General features: G+C 39.2%; 1 protein-coding gene across 2 annotated transcripts in view; it reads left to right on the top strand.

Annotated features, from left to right (window-relative positions):
- PIP5K1B (phosphatidylinositol-4-phosphate 5-kinase type 1 beta) overlaps positions 1 to 20,642 on the top strand; it is a 103,374-nt gene that overhangs the window by 42,115 nt on the left and 40,617 nt on the right. For both annotated transcript variants that reach the window (XM_061349243.1, XM_061349242.1), the window contains one exon: positions 11,901 to 12,031. In XM_061349243.1, the coding sequence (XP_061205227.1) occupies positions 11,901 to 12,031 (131 nt within the window). The remainder of the gene's footprint in view (positions 1 to 11,900; positions 12,032 to 20,642) is intronic.

Raw genomic sequence — 20,642 nt, 5'->3', positions numbered from 1 at the left:
AAATTTACTAGTGCAAATGAAACTGCTTACCTTAGCCAATACCATCTGTCCCATTCATAAAGAGATGAATGATGGCTTACTAAAACCCATTTCCATCAGAAAATAAATTGTTTCTAATGGCTGTTTGAAGAAAAACAAATTATTGCTGGGGCATGTAGAAAACCTTCGCATTCTTTTCCTTGTGATTCACTCCCCTTTACTTCTGAAGGCTTCAGAGTAGATGATGTAGCTGGACTGGACTGACTAATGTGGAAAGGACATACCACTGCAGTTCCATCTAGTGATGTAGGACTCAGTTGCTGCAGCAGATGAAGAATGTGTGGGAACTAAAGACTCCTAAATCTGCTCCCTCGAATGTTGTTCCCTCTTCATTCCGTAGTTCTGCCTTTTGCACACTTTTCATAGTGTCAGAGTGTGTGCACTGTTGAGAGCAATGTTCTTCTCTAGTGCACCTCAACTCTGAGGACTAGTTAGCTGTGATAAATTAGTTTGTAGCTCAATGTGTAGAAAAAGCAGCTGAATCATTCACTGGTGAATATGGGCAATCCGCAAAGTATGCTTGTCCTTTTTCTTTGTGCATCAGTGTGTTTTGGCCTGCTATAACTTTAGCACAGTTTGGCTGTGGGAGAGTTCTGAAAGGGATTACTTGCTTGTTCATCCTTGGTGAAAAAGGAATCTTATTAGTAACAGAAAATTTTATTTCTGACCTCTGGTATCTTTGCTATGTAGTAGCAATATGTTCCTGAATTAATTAAGTCTTCATTTCTTCAATTTTGTGTATTCAAACAATACTCAAGTTTTGGCCCATTTCCCTGGCAGAAGAAAATTTGACTTGCCAGCTGCATGAATATGAAGAACTTAGAGCTCTAAGTAAATGTCTTTACTAAATCCTTGTGTGAGGCTTTGCATGACCATTGCTGCAACATCCTTTCCGACTCTGAAATGTGTAACTAGACCAAGATAGTGGCACAGTTTCTAGTATGGATTGTGCTTCTTCATTCAGCTGGGGGTTTTGGTTTTTTTTTGTTGTGGGTTTTTTCTTTTTTTTTGTGTGTGTGTTCTAACTTTTGTGTTTTCTGCCAATGCAGTCTGACATTAATGCTCTTGGGGCTTTTAATTATCTAATATGACTTAGTCAAAGCCCTTGAGATATGATGGAAGGTAATTTTCTGGTTTTGGGGTTTGGTTTGGTTTTGTTTGTTTGTTTGTTTTCTTTTATTCTGAAAACCACAACCTTCCCTTGCATATTCTCTCTTTAAAGCAGTGTTACTTAAGGTGGGTCTCTGGACTGCTCAGCTGCAGTCATTTGCTATAAGCATTATAATCTCTGTAACTCCTCCTGGATTTTCTCTATATCTGTAAATTTCAAGAAGTTGCTAAATTTACAGTGTGAATATAATCTAGAAAGTTTCAGTTGCTCTAATCAAAGAACTTGGTTAATGAAAGAGAAATTTCACAATAAATATTCCATGTAGCTTTTAGAATGGAGGATTCTAGTAACTTTGAGATCAAAGAAATCTTAAATTATGCAAACTGTGGCCAGCTGTTTGAGGGTGGAGGTTTTCAGAGGTGTTCTGAGGTGTTTTTTCAGAAAGAGATAAATGGGGGAGAAGGGGAAGGAAAGAGGAGTAGGAGTGGGCTCTGATTATTTGTTCTATATCATGCTGGAAGATGGAAAGTAGCAAGGGAGCCTGGCAACAAAATGCAGTCATCAGACTAGCTTCTTCTGGGTATCCATCACAGTCTATCCTGTTCAGTCTATCCATCACTGAAATCTGGAATAGCCACTTTTTTTTTACTTTTTTTTTTCCCCATTTCCTCTCAATATTCTTCAGACTGTTATGAGAAGCTGCTGACACACATGCAGCGTTTGCATTGTAATGTAATCAATCACACAGTAGTCCCAAAATCTGCTTCCTAACAAAACAGATTTCAGTAGCATCCTGATGCTTAATAGCAGTGGTGTGGCAGGAATGTGGCACAGAACGTCTATCAAATCTGAAGGCTGCCACACATAAATACAGTTATGCTTTGTTTCTGGTTACTACATATCTTGAAGCTCTTCTGATTAGCATATTACAAGCAGTTTAGGTAACCTATTTGAAAATTTGTGTCGTAAGTGTGAGTAACTTTGCCAGGAGCAAAGGGAATTTGCCTCAATAAAGGAAACCAGCTACCTATTGTTAGAGCTGGCAGACATGTACAAGCAGTATTGCTGCATCAAGTTTGGTACTGACTTATGCCCTGTGTCTAATGTCTGCATATGGGGAACTTATTCTTGCACACTGAAACTTTGCTACTGGAGTTTTTGATACACTGGGACCTGTGTTTTCAGTGGCAGATGTTTGAGCACTTTGTGCATCTGTGAAAGATACCAAAATGACTGTATTTGGTGGCTTTGCTGGATCAATGGCTACTACCAAACTTGCAGGTCTCAAATTCTTTTCCTCAGAGAGGGAGAGAGAAGATCCAAAGCACTTAGATTCATGTCTGTCTGAAATTTCAGCATATATGTTTTGAAATGGAGGAAAAATTAATTGAAAGACATGGAGTCAGTGAATGCAATTTTGGAAAATGAAGGGAGATCAGATACAGATTGGGTCAGAAAATCATTCTGATAGCAGTTGAGCTGGAAAAATCTGATGTGTAGATTTCTTAATAATTTCTGGGAGAGCATCCTGACAAAGTTGTTAAAATTATTGGTAGAACTACAAGAAAACTACTTTCAACAACTTTGAACATCAGTTCTATAAAGAGGTAAAAAAAGATACAATATTAGCAGTTGCACTTGTTTAGTCAGCTAGCATTTATGATGGCATTCAGCATAGTATGCCAGAAAAAGATATGGTCTACTGTTTATAGTTTAATAACACATCTATTGATACGTGTAATTTAGAAAGCACAGTCAACACTATATAGTCCAACATGTAATGTGGATTAGTTTGTGCTGAGGCATCTCTAGGATGCAAAGAGAAAGATGACAAAAGAAGATAGCATAGACTAGTATAATTTCAGCATTGTGAAATAGGTACACCCTGGATATTTCAGCTCTGCTGCAGGCCTTTACTTTTCTGGGTGTATGTGACCCATTTGTAATTATATCTGCATTGTACAAGTAAATACCTGTCTTATCTTCCTGGTTATTTTGAATTAAAGATTACCTTATTATAAAGAAAAATATTGACTGGAGTTTTCCTTTGGATGTCACAGCTGCTTCTTGCAAAGCAGGCTAGCAGCACTACGGTAATTTTGTTCTGTAGGAAGAAAGAGCAACTTAATACTAGCCATTTACAACCCCCCCAAACCCTCCCCACCCCAGAGCAAGACCCAGAGGTGAGGATGATGGGTAGTAGTCCAGGTTCATGAAGTGTGACCTGTAGCAGCTGGGCAAATACTTGGTAAGAACAGTGTGAACTGAAGGAAGAGTGAAGGAGTACCATGGCTGTAATCAGCTGCGGTTCCAGTTAGAAACAGTAAAACGAGTACAGTCAGTTGGATTTCCTAGTAACTATTCTAATTTCCCTGTTTGTGTTATCATGTGTAAGGAGATTTCTAGCTCAAATGTAGCAGCTGAAGAGAGCATGTTGAGATGGGGTAGCTGCATCCAGCAGCTTCAGCAGAAACAGCCGCAGAAGGTGCTGTTTCTATGGGACTGTAAGCGCAGAAGAGGTCTAGTGCAGAAGGAACAGAATAGACAATAACCACACATACATCTTGAAACTAATTGCAACTTTATAATGTTCAGAGAGAGCTTATTTTAAGTGTTGCTTGAAGAAGACATGCCTGGTTTTCAATAGGCATTCTCCTCAGGTGCTTTGGCTTAAGGGTTTACGCAATTTGTGGAAGCTTAGTATCTTTTCAGGAGTCTGGGAAAGATAAACTGTGTTTGCATGGGAGTGAGTGTGCATGGGTTCCTCTTACTTATGACAGCTAGTATAACTGAAGAACAAATTATTACTTGTAACAGAAAATTCGTATCTGGCCTTACCTATTTGGCTTAAATCACTTTGACCAAGTGAGATCCTGTGGATTTAATTTAATGTTTTTTGGTTTTTTTGAACTTCACTAGAGAATGCTGCCTAAAAGAAGGCAGCTATTCTACATTAGTCCAGTTCATTAAACCCCACCAAGTAGCAGAGTGGGCTAGTGTGGGACATGAGAGCAGGCTTCCTCACAGATAGTAGACAGAAGTGAACTAATGGAAACTACACTGCGGGAAGCATGGCTGCAAAGCAGTGCTGCTGATCAGAGGTGGCTCCTGCTCAGATGCCTTTTTGTTCCCATCTCTTACACAGAACTTTGGTAACTGGGTATCTCTACTATTTCATTAGTCAGATTTTAAACATGTGTGAATGACAGTAGTACAAAGGGTGAAAGAAAGGAGTCATGATCTTGCCTTCCAGAGTGATAAGGAAAGGAGGTGGAGTTGCTGGGGGCAGAGTTGTTTGGTTTTGGGTTTTTTTTTCTCATTCCCTTATAGCACCTGCAATAAGGGAGGTGTCTTCTGAAAGAATCACCATCTTTGCTCCAGAAAGTTCATAGGCCAAACTTCACTTGTGATAAAACTGAAACTTCAGCTGTGATAAAATGAATTATAAACAGGGAGAACAGATAAACAAGGACAAAGTTTACATCCACGCAGTCCTAAAGGATGTCACTAGGATGCTACTTCCAAAGAAGGCCAGAATGTTACAGTTGTATTTTTCATGAGCTGCTTGTGGGGAATGCATAAAGACCTAGCAAGAACAATTTATAGTTGAAAGAAGGATGCGAGAATAATTTTGTGAGTGAGAGGGGAACTTCTGTTAAATTAAATGAAGCCTGTATTCTACTCAGTTCCTCTCTGCTCATGGTTTGTTAAATAATTTGTTTTCTGTCAGTACTAGTCCCATACTAATATGGAGAGAAGACAAGAAAGCTGGTTTAAAGGAAAATTATTTACCGTATCTGAAGTCTTTGTGTACCATGTACTCAGTACCAGTCCTTTACATCATATCAGTGGTTGGCTAGGTTTGCCAGCCATTTACAGGCTGCACACTCACATGGAAATGTTTATTGAGTAATGTGCATTTTCTGGAACTATTATACATATATTTTTGTCATCCCTGGATTTTTATTTTTTCTTTTCTTAAAGGAGAGATTTTTTTCAGTCCTTTCAATAGACTTGTCCCTAACTTGCACAGTTGTTAAATAACTTCATTAATTTAATTTTTTCTGTTATCCGAAGGTTAACTGCCTTTACATACATTTGTGTGTCTGATTAACACCTTTCTCTTACGAAAATAACAAATATAAATTTTACAGAACTATCCTGAAAGCAATTATTTGCAGGAAAAGCAATGTTAAAATCCTGCTTACTGCATCTGTGGGATTATGCACAAACTCAATACCTGATTTTGAAAGGATTTAAGTTCTCATTTAGTTTGCTACTCTGAAAAAGGATTTCAGCTTGGAGTGATGTATAGTGAGTGAAAGACCCATCTGTAGAGAACAGTAATTCATGAGACAGCGCATTTAGTGCTACATTTTTTATCAGTGATGCAAATATTCCATATACTTGTCCATATTCTGTGTTATATTCTGTTTTCATCCTGTAAATTGTTATGATTGTTATGATTTATGACTGCGCATACAGTTTTCCATCTCTACAGGTCTTTTACCAATGCCATGTGGCAAATACAGAGAAAATATATAGTTACTTTTGAAAAAAAGGGGCAAAGGTAGGCTTTGTCAGAATTAAAAGAACTTAAGCTTTTATATACAGAGATAAAACTGTGGAAGCACTTTTTGTCTCAACAGTTTAGAAATCCTCCTGATGCACTTTAACCCCAGTACATCTCTCCCTGAAATCCAGATCTTTTCCCTTTGCTGAACTGCTTACATTTAATAGGCAACTGGTGTTAGGTGAGAGAGAAGTGTCACTACCTGCTTTGAAATACTGGCACTCTGGGGCAAGAGTACAGGGAATGGGCAATTTCTCAGTTTGCATGGCTGCAAGAATTGTAATTTACATTATACTTAATTGTTAATTTCAGTATCTATGTAAGGCACAGTTTAACATGAATTTGTGTGAAATTCTCTGTTTTTTTCTCTTGAACTAACTTTTGTTGAAAACCTAGAGTTGAGAGAAGCTATACCTGATTCTGATTATGGATTGATGATAAATGCTGGGGTCCCACTATCAAGGCAAGCATGTGCTGACTGGCCATATCGCACAAAACACAGAGATAGTATCAATTCAGCATCCCTTGAGGTGTGTTCAGGAGGTGATGACACAATTTTAAGGAGGTAGGCTTTTTGCTAGTTCTGAATTGTCCTCCTGCAGCCAGTAGAAAGACAAACGTAAGCCCTATCCAGTTTGGTTTATTCTGTGAGGGTGTGAGGTGTTGTTTTTTTTATTCACCTGGGTAGCTGACATTGGTGCTTACATGAATTGGAAAACTGGTATCACTGAAAACTTCTGTCAGCTCTTTTGTAACCAGTGTGGATGGACACAGAGAAACTTGCTGGCATAGCGGGAAGTGTACCGATGCGTAAGTTTCGGGGGCTGAAAAGTAAAGAACAGGTCTGTCCTTTTCACAGCACTACGAGTGAAGATTAGTATAAGTCAGTAAGACCTTGGTTGATCTGAGGTTGTGTGCCCATTCAAGTTTATGCTGTTATATGTTGTCAAGGTCAGATTCTGGCCTAGCATCACAGTATCACAGTATGCTAGAGATTGGAAGGACCTCAAAAGATCATCTAGTCCAAACCCCCTACCGGAGCAGGAACACCTAGATAAGTTTACACAGGAACGTGTCCAGGCGGGTTTTGAATGTCTCCAGAGAAGGAGACTCCACAACCTCCCTGGGCAGCCTGTTCCAGTGTTCTGTCACCCTCACTGAGAAGAAGTTTCTTCTCAAGTTTAAGTGGAACCTCTTGTGTTCCAGTTTGTACCCATTGCCCCTTGTCCTATCATTGTTTGCCACTGAGAAGAGCCTGGCTCCATCCTCGTGACACTCCCCCTTTATATATTTATATACACTAATAAGGTCACCCCTCAATCTCCTCTTCTCCAAACTATAGAGACCCAGCTCCCTCAGTCTTTCCTCATAAGGGAGATGCTCCACTCCCTTAATCATCTTAGTTGCCCTGCACTGGACTCTCTCCAGCAGGTCCCTGTCCTTCTTGAACTGAGGGGCCCAGAACTGGACACAATATTCCAGATGAGGTCTCACCAGGGCAGAGTAGAGGGGAAGGAGGACCTCTCTCGACCTACTAACCACCCCCCTTCTAATACACCCCAGGATGCCATTGGCCTTCTTGGCCACAAGGGCACAGTGTTGGCTCATGGTCATCCTGTCATCCACTAGGACCCCCAGGTCCCTCTCCCCTACACTGCTCTCTAACAGGTCGTTCCCCAACCTATACTGGAACCTGGGGTTGTTCCTGCCCAGATGCAGGACTCTACACTTTCCCTTGTTATATTTCATCAAGTTATTCCCTGCCCAACTCTCCAGCCTGTCCAGGTCTCGCTGGATGGCAGCACAGCCTTCTGGCGTGTCGGCCACCCCTCCCAGCTTAGTGTCATCAGCAAACTTGCTGATAGTACACTCAATTCCCTCATCTAAATCGTTGATGAATATATTAAATAATACTGGTCCCAGTACTGACCCTTGAGGCACTCCACTAGATACAGGCCTCCAACTAGACTCCGCCCCATAGACTACAACTCTCTGGCTTCTCTCCTTCAGCCAGTTCACAGTCCACCTCACTACCCGATCATCCAGACCACACTTCCTCAATTTAGCTGTGAGGATGCTGTGGGAGACTGTGTCAAATGCTTTGCTGAAGTCAAGGTAGACCACATCCACCGCTCTGCCATCATCCATCCACCGTGTTATTTCCTCATAAAAGGCTATGAGATTGGTCAAGCATGACTTCCCCTTGGTGAAGCCATGTTGACTGCCCCTCATAACGCTTTATCCTTGATATGCCTTAAGATGGCACCAAGGATAAGGTGTTCCATCACTTTCCCAGGGATGGAGGTGAGGCTGACTGGTCTATAGTTACCTGGGTCCTCCTTCTTGCCCTTTCTGAAGACTGGAGTGACATTTGCTTTCCTCCAGTCCTCAGGCACCTCTCCGTTTTCCCAAGACTTGGTAAAGATGATGGAGAGTGGTCTAGCAATGACCTCCGCCAGTTCCTTCAGCACCCGCGGGTGCATCCCATCTGGACCCATGGATTTATGGATGTCCAGATTGCTCAACTGGTCTCTTAAATCATTCCTCATCTACTAAGGCAAACCGCTCCCTTGACCTGACTTCATCTGAGGTCTCAGCGGTACAGGGCTCTTCAGGACTGCCTCCGGCAGAGTAGACAGAGACAAAAAAGGCATTCAGTAACTCTGCCATCTCTGTATCTTCTGTCACCAGGGCACCCACCCCGTTCATCAGCATGTTAAGATCCACAGTATCAAAGCCAGTAAAAGATAGCTTAATGTGAAACTGCCAACATTTTTATGGGTTTCTGTTTCCATTGTTGGTACAAAAAGCACCAGTGTGCCTGTGCAGTAGACAGTAGTACTCTAGTCAGCAGTAGGAGGATGGTAGTAAAATTTTTCTTTTTTTTGCCTCTTTAGGTAGCAAAGACAGTTGTTGTCACAGTGTGCGCCATTTGCTACAAATCCATTTAGCCTCATAGTCTAAACTTCATCAACTGAAGTTGTTTATCCTGCTGCTTATTCTCATCCTTCCATTTCTTAGAGCTTCAGAAGTTGCTGATGATAAGTAAAAAAGTCAGTGTACAATCGGTGTCCCCTGTCAGCTATACAGTTACAGCTGATATATAGACCGAAGGCCACTTTCTAATCCACTGCATAAGGGTCATAGGAAGGAAAAATTATTTTGGTCTCTAAATGAGAGAAATTCTGTTACAGAAGGTTGCTGAATGTTATTTCTCATTCTAAAGCAGGAGAATAATCAAGAAAAAAATCAAAGAAACAAGGGGCTTATGTTTAAAACCACATTTTGCTGCTTTCATGGGCATTAAGAGGTGCCTGAGTAAGGAAAAATGAGTGAGAGAGTTCATTTTTCCATTTGCATTTGTAGACTCCAGTAAATACATTTTCATAGTAGTAAAATTGATTAATCAAGAACATTTCCTCTAAGGCTTGAAGAGCAGTTTTTTTCTTTTCCTTGGATTCTTTTCTTAATCACAAAATAATAATAAACGAAGACAAGAGCTTGCATTGAGACAAATTTCAAGGTTTGTTTTGTTTTCATTCAAAGGCTTCTGAAATCAGAAACTTGGCATTTGATAAGGGGATATTGGATGACCAGTAACAGTGATTCACAAAGACTTGACTTTTTGCCAGCAATTGCCGTCAGCATCCTGTAACTGCTATTAGTTTGTTTCAAAACAGTTGTTAAAAATATCCTGAATGATTTTGTAATATTGGTTTTCTGTTAAAGCTATTGCTGTCATTGCTCCAGAAATGATGGGTGACTAGTAATGGCACTTTTCAATAGGAGTAGAAATTAACAAGATATCCTTGTGGGTAAGGTCTACACCATACTAGTAGACAGTCTGCCCCTCAAAGGACTGTAGGTCTTTTGAATTTTCAGAAATTCTACAGAAATTGTTCATGAACTTGAAAGGTGATCCAGAATTCTCCCCTTAAAATCACATTGCCAGGCTACCTGCCTTGGTTTGAGGAGGGAATGTGTGTGTATTGGTTTGGTTTCGGCTTTTTTGGGTTTTGGGGGCTTCTTTTGGAGGTTTTTTTGTGGTTTTTTTTTTTTTTTGGTGGGTTTTGGGGTGGGTTTTTTTTTTTTGGCATAGCTTATCCCGTCTCATTAATAAAATACAGTACTGAGCTATTTCAGACATAGTCCCTTGCTGTGGCACTGAACAAGATGGGCATCCAGCTATGAAGCAGAAACTATTTGTATGAGTATTGGTTTGATCGAAGTTACATAAGTAACTGCTTTTGTTGGGCATTAATCATTCATGAATAGAGGCCTTTCAAGGAAAGAAAAATGTGAATCTTCTTATGACACAAAACCAAATATTTTTGTAGTCAAAGTAGTAGTCTAAGAATGGTGGTGGTGTCTGTTCCCACCAAATTGCCTGTTCTGTTACGCAAGTGCAAGTTCTGCTTGGTGTGCAGTCTTAATTATTTAGGAGCTACACATCTCTGTCTTTTGTTTTATAAAGTGAAGCACTCGCTCTAGTATATGCTGTTCCAAGAACTATAACGAGTAGTTTCATGTTCTTGCACCCTTTCTTATGTAATTCTCACTCCTGAAATGTTTTTGTTCGAGTGCTAAAGTAGCTCTGATCATGAAACTTCTGGTGTTCTCTGCTTCCTCTGGTACAATCTCTTCCTTGTTTGGTGAGTGGGAGGTAAAACCTCAAAAAGGACACAAAAATAGTATCTTCATACTGGTGAAAATACACCATACCAAGGGAAGATACTGATAGCCTTCTTTCCCTTCCCAGTGGTTTTATTTACCCCTTCAATTTTTTTTCGTAAGGATTCCTTTCTTTACCAATTTCTTATTTTTACTTGGTTCTGCCATATTTTTTAATCCATCAAGTAGGGTTGTCTAGTCAGTGTGAGAAAGTTTCAGAGATAGTCTCAATTTATGTACATACATTTATCTGAGTTTTGTGCTGTACTTTTTAACCCTTTTCTCCCTTTCAAGCCTTATTTGTTGAATTTAAGTCACTTCACTCTGATGTAAGCATCAGATGATGTTAAGTCACTCTTATGGAAGCATACTGACGATGGAAAAGTGAACAAATAACCATCGAGAACTAGAAGGGCATTGCCAAGATGTGCAGGGATGCAGTTAGAAAAGCAAAAGCTTGAACTGAAATTGGCTAGAAAAAGGGCCTACAAAAACTGACTTACAAGAAGGGGTTCGTCAGGTAAAAACAAGTAGAAACAGATGAAAATATTGTCCCACTGTTAAACAGGAGAGGTAAATCAGTAATGAACACTGAAAAGGCACATGTTCTCAACACTTCACCTCTGTCTTTACCAGCACTGTTGAGTCTCAGGCCTTGGGATCAAAAATCCAGGTTGATGCAAGGGCATCACCAGCAGAGATAAAGGAGTCATTATTCCATGCTTGTCAGGAATTATTCCACACCTGTAATACTGTGTTCAGTTTTGGTTTTCATTATATAGAAAAGATGTGGGCAAGCTGGAGAGTATCCAGAGAAGGGCTACAAAGATGGTCAAAGGACTGGGAAACCTGTCATGTGAGGAAAGGCTGAGAACTGGGTTTGTTTAGCTTTGAGAAAAAGAAGGCTCAGGTGAGACTTGATCACCATGTTTCAGTATTTAAAAGGTGGCTGTAAAGAAGATGAAGGCTGCCTTTTTACAAGGAGTCACATGAAAAAGATGAGGAGTCATGGATACAAGTTATTCCTGGGAAGATTCCACTGGGACACAAGGGGAAAATTTTTCACAATGAGAACAGTCAGCCATTGGGAAGGTCTCTCCAGGGAGTTGGTGGGTTCTCCAGAATTGGACACTTTGAAGACTCATCTGGACAGGCTGCTGAGATACTTTGCTAGCCTGTAGCTTTGCCAAGGAATGTTGCATGAGATGATCCTTGAGGTTCCTTCCAACCTGGTATTCTGTGATTCTCTGATGTTACAACCCACTGTCTACATTTTTGGGGCAGTCTGAAAAGTCGCAGTCTGTACAACCAAATACTTGATTTTTGAAGCTTCTGCTAAGACATAGTGCTTCCTGTATATTTTTAACTGAAAAGCAGTCATCCCTCTGAGGTCTAAGAGGTAAAGATGACACTCCATTATTACAAAAATTATTAAGAGTTATAATGTTACTGATAAAGAAATCTATTTTTAGCAAACTCATCCCTGAATTCTTACTTTCTGTACAGACTGCATCCTCAGCTATTAAAGGTGCTATCCAGCTGGGAATAGGATACACAGTGGGAAACCTTACATCAAAATCAGACAGAGATGTTCTTATGCAAGACTTCTATGTAGTGGAAAGTGTCTTTCTACCAAGGTAAGAACAAGCCTATTAAATTTATTTTCAATAGAATTTCATAAGGAAACTCTAACCAGATATTTCAAACAAGCATTATTTTCCAGTTCTAATGAAATGGGGTTAGAGTAAAATCCACGTATTATAAATTGAACATTATCCTATTCGTGTCATCATTGAAAATGAAGGCAAGTAGAAAACTGGGAATATCACACTTCAACTGAAGATTTGAGACTTGTCACTTCTGGAGAAGGAAAGCAATTGTGACACTTTCAATTAAGGAGCTGTTAATTGCAATTGGAAGTGATTTGTGAATCTATATGCAATTACGTATTATGTCCAGCACACATGTGTTTGTTTAGTTTCCATTTAGTTTCTAAAAACTGAGAATAATACCATTTTGTTGAGGTGTTGTCAAAATTTATGATAATTCAAGTCCTGCAGTGTTAAAAGTAATTTACACTACATTATAACATTATAGCCAGGACTTCAGCTTGTGATTCAGCTGTTACTAGCTGTCTACAGGTTGTGCACAATTACTGCTTTGGATTTGTCCACCCCAGTTTGTATCACTGCCAAGTTGATGCAAAAATCAGTACTGCAGATGAGGGAAAAAGAGGTCTGTACTCATTTGGGGGATTCAGAAGCTGAAGTATAGGGCTATGTAACTTTTTCAAGTGACATGTTTTATGACTGGATAAAGAAAGTTCAGGAAAAATAAATCGTAAAACCAGTATGACTTGCTTTGTTCAGTATTATCTGGGTCCTTAAAAGTGCTGAGTTACAATAATGCCCAACATTTCTGTAAGGACATGTGGTGTGTGTAGTATTCCTTGAATTTTTGAAGGCTTTCTAGGAATTTTTGTAAGTTTTGTCCATGTGCAGTTTGAATGCTATTTCATAAGTGTTTTCTAATAATTTACAATCTTTAAAAATTACCAATGTTGCTAAAACAAAGTTAAAACTGACAACGTACAAAATAATTGCTGGCTCAGGAAAGTTATCCTCTCCTCACATGAATTTGCTTGATACAACTCCTCCTTTCCTCTGAGCTGAGGTGTCATTTAAGGAGAAGAAAATTTATTTCTTACATGAAATAAAGCTTTTACATTACATTCTTCAGTTTCTAGTAATAGAGAGTATTCATATACTTGTTCTGGTGTTAACTCTGAGGTTTGTGCAGTTTTGTAGTCTTTCTCTTCTATATTGAGTAAATATAGAGGAGTTAACTATATGCATGTGTTTTCATACATCATAGTCACAATAGTTTGTTTAAAAAAAAATCCAAATTACAGTTGAGAAATATGTGTATCATAACAGTTTTTATTGGTTTGAAAAATGGAGTGAGAGGAAGTGAGCCATAATGCTTGTGAAATGTGTGACTGACAATGATGCAGGCTTTTGTGCTTCGTTTGGCTGCAATAACAGCTTTGTTCATGGAAATTAATTGAAGTATACATGCTAAAATTGTTTAATTACATAGAACAATTTTGGAAAAAAAAACAATCTGTATCCTTTTTAACATTATTCTAAAGCAACAAGTAAAACAAAATGGTTTGTAGTCCATAGTGTTGCATATATTTTCTGTGAAACTTCCATACATGTACACTCAGAAATCAGATTTCCATGTTTTGTGTTGTTTTTAAGAGGAAGGTGGGAAGGATCCCTTCTAGCTTAAAAAGAAAACAAAGCCATCAGGAATAGCCTGTTCGCTGTAACATAAAATGTATTATGAAAGTTTTAGTAGCATCTTTCTAAACAGTTTCCTATAAATAAATAAATAACTCATATGAGGAAACATAGATAAATGAAAGTAATGGCCAGAGCAGCATAGTTGTTCTTTTTTGTTTTTCATAGCTATCTAGTAGGCAGGAGTATATAACACAGTGAGTCATCTTGACTGTAACAAAGAGCTTCTCTTACAAAGAGCACTTGCTGTTAACATTCTCTGTAAATAAAAATTGTCTATCCACAGCAATCTCTTAAAACCATGAGACCTGATTTCTTATGCTTATGCACAGAAATGTTAAGTTTTGAGTACTTCCTGTGTCTCAGTGCAACATGCACATTCATCTAAAATGGTTTCAGTACAAACAGTTTTCATAGTTTTCATAAATTGCAATCATTTAGGATTACATACAATGCAGGCTTCTTTCTTGCTGGTTAAGGGCATTGAAATGTTGAGTCTTTCACAATGGTATGATGTTGATCACCCAAGGCATATTTATAGGTAGCTTTGTTACCCTAGACAGAGGGTTGCACATTTTTAGCAAATGGTCCCATGTCAGGTGCTCTTCACTTTTTCCTACGATGGTACCTGTATGTGAAGAAGTATTGTTAAAAGTCATCACTTCGAGTTTTTGTTTTCCTCCCCATTTGGATTGGTCTGGCTTGAAAGCAATTAGTTACAGCTGCTGGTCTAGTGGGCTTACTTTTAACCTGGAAGTACCCCTGGAGCAAGCTGAGGTTAAGTAAGCTTTTTGCCAATGTCCACAGATGGAGGAGAACCTGACAGTACAGCAAGGGTGGTGCTGAAAGCAAGTGCTTACCAAGCAAGGAACACATTCTTCCACTTGCTTTATGTGCTCATAATTCAGCTGCAGCTCCAGGCAGGCTATTAGATGAGCTTGCCCTTCACTGTGGCCAACTCATAACAACAGCTGTGCTACTCTGCCTTCCTCCCATGTTTTCCCTTGTGTCCCCCTTGCTTCACTCAGGTGTGGCAATGAGGTGAGAGAACAGCTGTTTTGCAGAGTCACAGGCACACCTGCTGCTTTGACAACAGGAGGCTGTTATGATGGCAGTGACAAAATAGACCTAGGCTAGTAGAAATGCAATGAAACAGCAGCCCGTGCTCCAGTGAGCAAAACAGTGTTATCTGTGCCCTTTTACTGTTAGTCAACAGCTGTTGATAGATTTCATCAGTTGCAAAAGATAAAAAGGCTCTGAGTCTTCCTCAGCCTCTGCAGTAAACCTCAGCACTGCCTGTACCTCAGCTTTAGTAACCACAGCAAAACAGTTCAGTGGTGTTCAGGAGTCATGAAGGAGAGAGAAAAATGCTAGGGCTAAAAAGTGGTCAATCAGATCTGAATGTAACTGCTCTGCTTATTGTGGAAGCCACTGGTGTAAGTCAGAAGTGACTCCAAAGGCTACAAGATATTTGTGGTCCTGAGTTACTTTGTAACTGAGTTAAATTGATCAGAGGTTAGCCCAGATTCATTTAAGTGTTTGTTTCAGGAAGTGACTTTTTGGGAAGTACAGGTAGCTCTGTACAGTGGGTGGATTTGAATTGCAGAGGTGCTTGCTTTCATTTGTATATTGTAGTGTTGGAGGGGGTGGAAAAGTGCCTTTGTTGTTTTCTGATTCACATTGTGGCATCTCCTTTGTCCCTTTCTCTTTGGGCTGCCCAGGAGTTGATAACATGCTGCTTTTGGGAACTAAGGTAGGTATTACTAGAGGCTCCTATAAAAGATTAATTGAGAACCACCATCCACTCTAAATGGTACTACGTAAATGTGCCATTTGGACTGAGAACAAAAGGCAGCCTGCAGTGACCTAGTTGATTCTGGAGACAGTGTCTGAAGTCTCCCCCAGCTCCCTGAATGGGGTGAGAACACAGGAGGAACTACTCCCAGGTAGCTTTTCTTCTGGCTTTTAAACACTGCTGTGGAAATCCAGCAGTGGAGTTGCTTACTTGGTGCTGCAACAGTGGCTGGAGGGTTCAGTGGGAAGGTTGTGCATCCTGCCTGTGCACTCTGTGCCCTGTCCTGTGACCCAGCTGTGTGGGGCATATTCCCCCCTTCCTGTGTTATGCTCTATACCCCTGACTTCCTTGGTTGGAGCCAGCTCATTTCTTGGGGACACATTTTGTCTCCAAACCAGTCATATCTGCAGTGTGGCCACAGCCATGTTTCCAGAGGTGTTTGGTTCAAGTGTAGAGCTGGCTTAAAGTAAGGTGGTCATGGTCAGAAAGACTCATTGCTGAGCTAATAAGGCTATCTGTATCAGACAGTGGTTGCTGAAGCTGCTCACTGGGGTATGGGGCCATGAAGCTGCCTATGAGTTGGCAATGTGGGCAGCTTCCTAAGCTCTTCCAGCAGACACATGCTAACTAAATAGGCTGGTTTTCTAAAAGTGGTGCTCGACAAGCCAAACAGAAGCGGCTCCGTTCTGTCAGCTGACTTTGGCTAGTGAGTCATATGCAGCTTCAGAAATGCAGAGTATTTGGAACAGACCGGTATGTTTCAAACTCCATCTCCTTGTTTTCTTAGATGGAGGCTGCTGCTAAGCACACCTGTGAGTCTGACCTTTTTGCAGCACGGTGTTAATCAGTATTATACACTTCCCATGCTAATATGCTTTATTTTTAGGGTCTAGACCCTTCATATTGAGATACTTGCTATGGTTTCTAATTTAACCAGAAGGTCTGTTAGATGCTGTTGACCTGTATGCACCCTACAGCTGCAGTCAACTGTATAGCAAACTGGCTCAATTGCATATTGCTTTCTTGTGATGCTAATGAAATATTATGCAATGCTCTCTGCTATTTAATGTCAAAAGCTCAGTATTGTATTATGATAGCATTTGGATGACAGACCACATAAGTAGTCAGAAGAAAATAGGACCACTCTGGGTTTTACCCTGTGTCTAAAACTGAAGTGTACTGTTTTCTTGTATGTTTTTGAGGACTGATTTAGAAAAATGAGGAAAACTGACACTTGGCCTTGGAAGTGTATTTGTACCAAACCTGTATGTTAGGTTTCCTAACAGACTAAGTAGTGTCCTTGTAATTAAAGAAGTCTAGAATGCTCTGCAGGCTTGATGTGAATGATACTCAGATGTTCACACTGATGCTTAGTTGTTGTGTAACTTACGCCACTATATGTTTCCAGTTGAGCAGTTTCACAAGACAGATAAGAAAGTGGCCTGAAGCCTTTGATATAAAGCACTGCTGCTCTTCTTTGGTGCTTCAGTTACAGAGATACACAGGATAACCCGAGTTCTGACACACTTACAGTTTGTCAATAGAGAGATACACAGGAGGGAGTAATTTCTGTTTGCAAAACAAATAGTATGTGGAATGGGGTAACTGTGGCAACAAAAACAAAAGACGGTCTTAGCTGCTTCTTTTTCCATAGAAGTGGTTGAATCACCGTACCTGGAAGAGTTCAGAGAGTATGTAGGTGAGGCCCTTAGTGACATCGTTTAGTGGTGGACTTGGCAGTCCTGGGGTAAAAGTTGGATTTCATGATCTTAAAAAGTCAGTTAGGTTGGGAAAGTCTTATGATTCTATGATGCTGTCAAATTCTAGGTAAACCTGTGATAACCTGAGTACTTGTGTGATTATGTAGACATACTTAAACTATTTCTACAGTACTCTGATACCCTTTGCTTAAAGGGCATTTCCAGTTGGTTGTGAAATAGTCATTATCATTGTAAGAAAATGTGTATTCAGCTGTTACATAGATATTGTTGACTTTGCTTGTTTTGAAGATATTTACTATTCACAGGTATACTTCAAAGCTGCCTTGAGGGCAGCTGCTTAGGATAGCATATAGTAACCAAAAGTATAGGAGAATATATGGTGGGAAACAAGGATATTACTACTGGACTTTATCCCACAGTATGAGAAAAACCAGCACACACCTATTTGTACAGGTAACCATAATATTTATTTCCATCCTGTAGGAAATAATTGCTTTCCTGAAATGATATATAGAAAATGAATACACCAAAGCACTACCCAGTCTGTCAGTAGGTATTTATTGGGTACAGTTTGTAAAATTTAAACACATTTCATTGTGAAAGAGCAGCTTTATCCAAGAACAGGGAAACGGAGATTGCATACTTTTAGTTTTTAATATTAGGAGCATTTAACTTTAGGTGTTTTATTTTGATTTTAAGATTTTAAAAAGAGCTGCTTTTAAAAAGAGAACCGAGGTGTTCCTCCTCTTCACTCTTTTTATAGTACGTACAAGAAGCGTGTACATGGGCCCACAACTACAGTGTGGTTATTTCTTTTGTTAACAGTTACATCAGAGCCTATTAACATTGCTCTGCAAGGAGGGTTTGCTGCCAAGAGATGCAGTTGGCCTTCTCTGCCACTTCATGTAGGTGTGCTGTCTCCTAAGTATGTCCTACCAGGGTGAGGCCACAGTAAAAAAAGCTGCCAACAAACGTATCTGGGTCTCTTGGTTAGCAAAATTCTTGCAAGCCACAGGGTTGTCCATTACAAATGTAGTTCATTTTTAGTTCGATATTGCACAGTCTATGCTTTAAATCAACCATAAACATTTAGTAAAAAATAAGTCAAGATGCGCATACTGTCATTTCTAGGTGTGCTTGATTAAAAAAAAAATAAATCTAAAATTGAAGTATTAAATCGAATTCGCACAGTAAGTTTCATGTCTTTTTATTGTTCTACCTGCCAAGCTTTTGGTTTTGTGTGGTCTCACAGCCAAGGTTATTAAAGTACCTTATAAGTTACAGTTGCTTCCTAATCTTTCCAATGGTATTGCTTGTGGTAGCTTGTACACAGAGACTTGAATTCCTCAAGATTGCCAGACTCAAAGCTGGTATTAAAAGCCTTTATTTTTCCTTTCCTAAACTATCTGACAGGAAAAAATAAACGATTACCTCTTTTTTTATGATAGAGTACATTTCTGTTATATCCAAAGCTCTGTTTTGCAGATTAATTTTTTGTCAGCAGATCACAGGTGTTTTTCTTCTTCAACTTCAAAGACATAATTGTCCCCATGAAACTCCCTAACCTGATTAAAAATTGTTGTATGTGGTGATTTGTGCATATACTTTATCCAGTGAAACACCCTTGTAAAATGTGCCAAGAAAATGTGGGGGAAAACCACAATTCTCAAGAGCTAATAAAGTAGAAGGTGAATAATTTCTTGTCTAAATAAGGTAGAGTTGTATTTACTTCAAGCATTCTGTACAGTAGAAACTGTCCTTTTCAGGCAAGAATAAGGACATAATCAGCCACAAGGAATTTGAAGTTTTCCATTGCTGTAGGAAATTACTGGAAGTGAGGCTACTTTTTTTGTTAAAAGTAACAACAAAAAAATCTTACAAACTTTCTTCCAGAGGAGTTACCAATAAATCATACATTTGTGTCAGGTTTGCTTCTTGCATCACACAAGAGGTTACTGTTGGGATCCTGTAAACTATTCTGTTAGGCAATGAAGCTGAAATTAATTAGTATGTTTAACAGAAGACCTTTTGTAAAAGGGATTTTTAAAGATGATTTTACAAAGAAACTTGTCTGCGTAGTGAAATTGACTGTTACAGTTGTCATAAATCAAGCTCACATGCTCTAAATACATAAATTGCCTCTGTGTCAATGCTGTTCCAAAATAATTGCCATTTGCAATTATTCTGGAATAAATCTCCAGTTACTATGCATTGCTGTCCATCTGTAGACCCAGAATTGATCATTTTACTCCATATGCAGTTATTAAAAGGTTTAGACTCATGGTATTTTCATAGCAAACCTATCTTAATTTCAGCCTGGTGAAGTTCCAATCATGGTACATATTCTGGTATAGTAAAGACATGTAATCTATTTATTGCCACACGTTCACAAAAGAAGCTTTTAAGTTATGGTTGCAGGAAGCAGATTTATAAAGGTAGTTATGTATTGAAAGACAGGACTTTTGCATAAAGCTTACATGATTATTCTTACCTGACAGTGATGTGGTGGTTCATCTGTTCTGCATCTTAACTGTCAGCTTCTTACAACAGTTACATGTATTTACAAGTATGCCTCCAGGTCCCCAGTGTAGCTATATGTTACCCCTTTGGCATCCTCATATTGCACAAATATTCAGTGAGATGCATCTAGGTATATGAAACTTAATTCAGATGAAACTGTCAGTGTTCTGATAAGCTGAAAGACCTTATAAAAAAAAGCATTCACTAGTCTTAATTCGAAAGAAAAACCACCACCTTCAGCCTAGCATTCTACTGGTTTTCATTATTTACTATATAATGGAACAACAAAATGCATGTGGATTTGATTTTAATGCCTTGAAATTGTGATACAGTAGATTATAAAGTGATCAGATGAGTTCATTAGGACTAGATAGCCTTCACTAGCTGTTAACTGTATGGTTTAGAACTCCAAGAAGTAGTAGTTTTCATATGGTTTTGTATTTGTTCTTGGTTTTCCACATCTTTTTATTTGTAATTTCCCAATAAAAATCAGGGCTTTTTCCCCCCTCCTTTTGTCTCCTATTTAAGAGTCTAGAATATGTGCATTATCAGTCTAGAGCCTGAGAGAGCTTGTTCACCAGCTCACACTGCCTAATTAGCAGTTCAGTTCTGTTGGATTTTGGTGGTACATGTGCAGGGGCAGCTAAGATGGGTTGTGTAGAATTCTGTCATCAAATGGTTATTGATGGAAGGTGACAAATTCTTATGACAAGCATTAATTGTACAAGATCAAAGCTCTTAAATATTTTCATGATGCTTAATTTAGCCTTTGCAGGAATGTTGCTTACAGTTTATTCCTTTTCATAGCTGTGTGAATTCATAGCTTTTTTCTTTTCTTTTTTGGATATTACTTACTCTGGTTATTCTTCTTGCCAGTCACAGAGGTACATGCTGCATTTCTGAATAA

Source organism: Neopsephotus bourkii, unplaced genomic scaffold (genome assembly GCF_033783945.1).
Source record: "Neopsephotus bourkii isolate Nb327-2 ecotype Australia unplaced genomic scaffold, CSIRO-AGI_Nbou_v1 NB_388, whole genome shotgun sequence".
Lineage (NCBI taxonomy): Eukaryota > Metazoa > Chordata > Aves > Psittaciformes > Psittacidae > Neopsephotus > Neopsephotus bourkii.
This window is presented reverse-complemented; position numbering and strand designations above follow the sequence as displayed.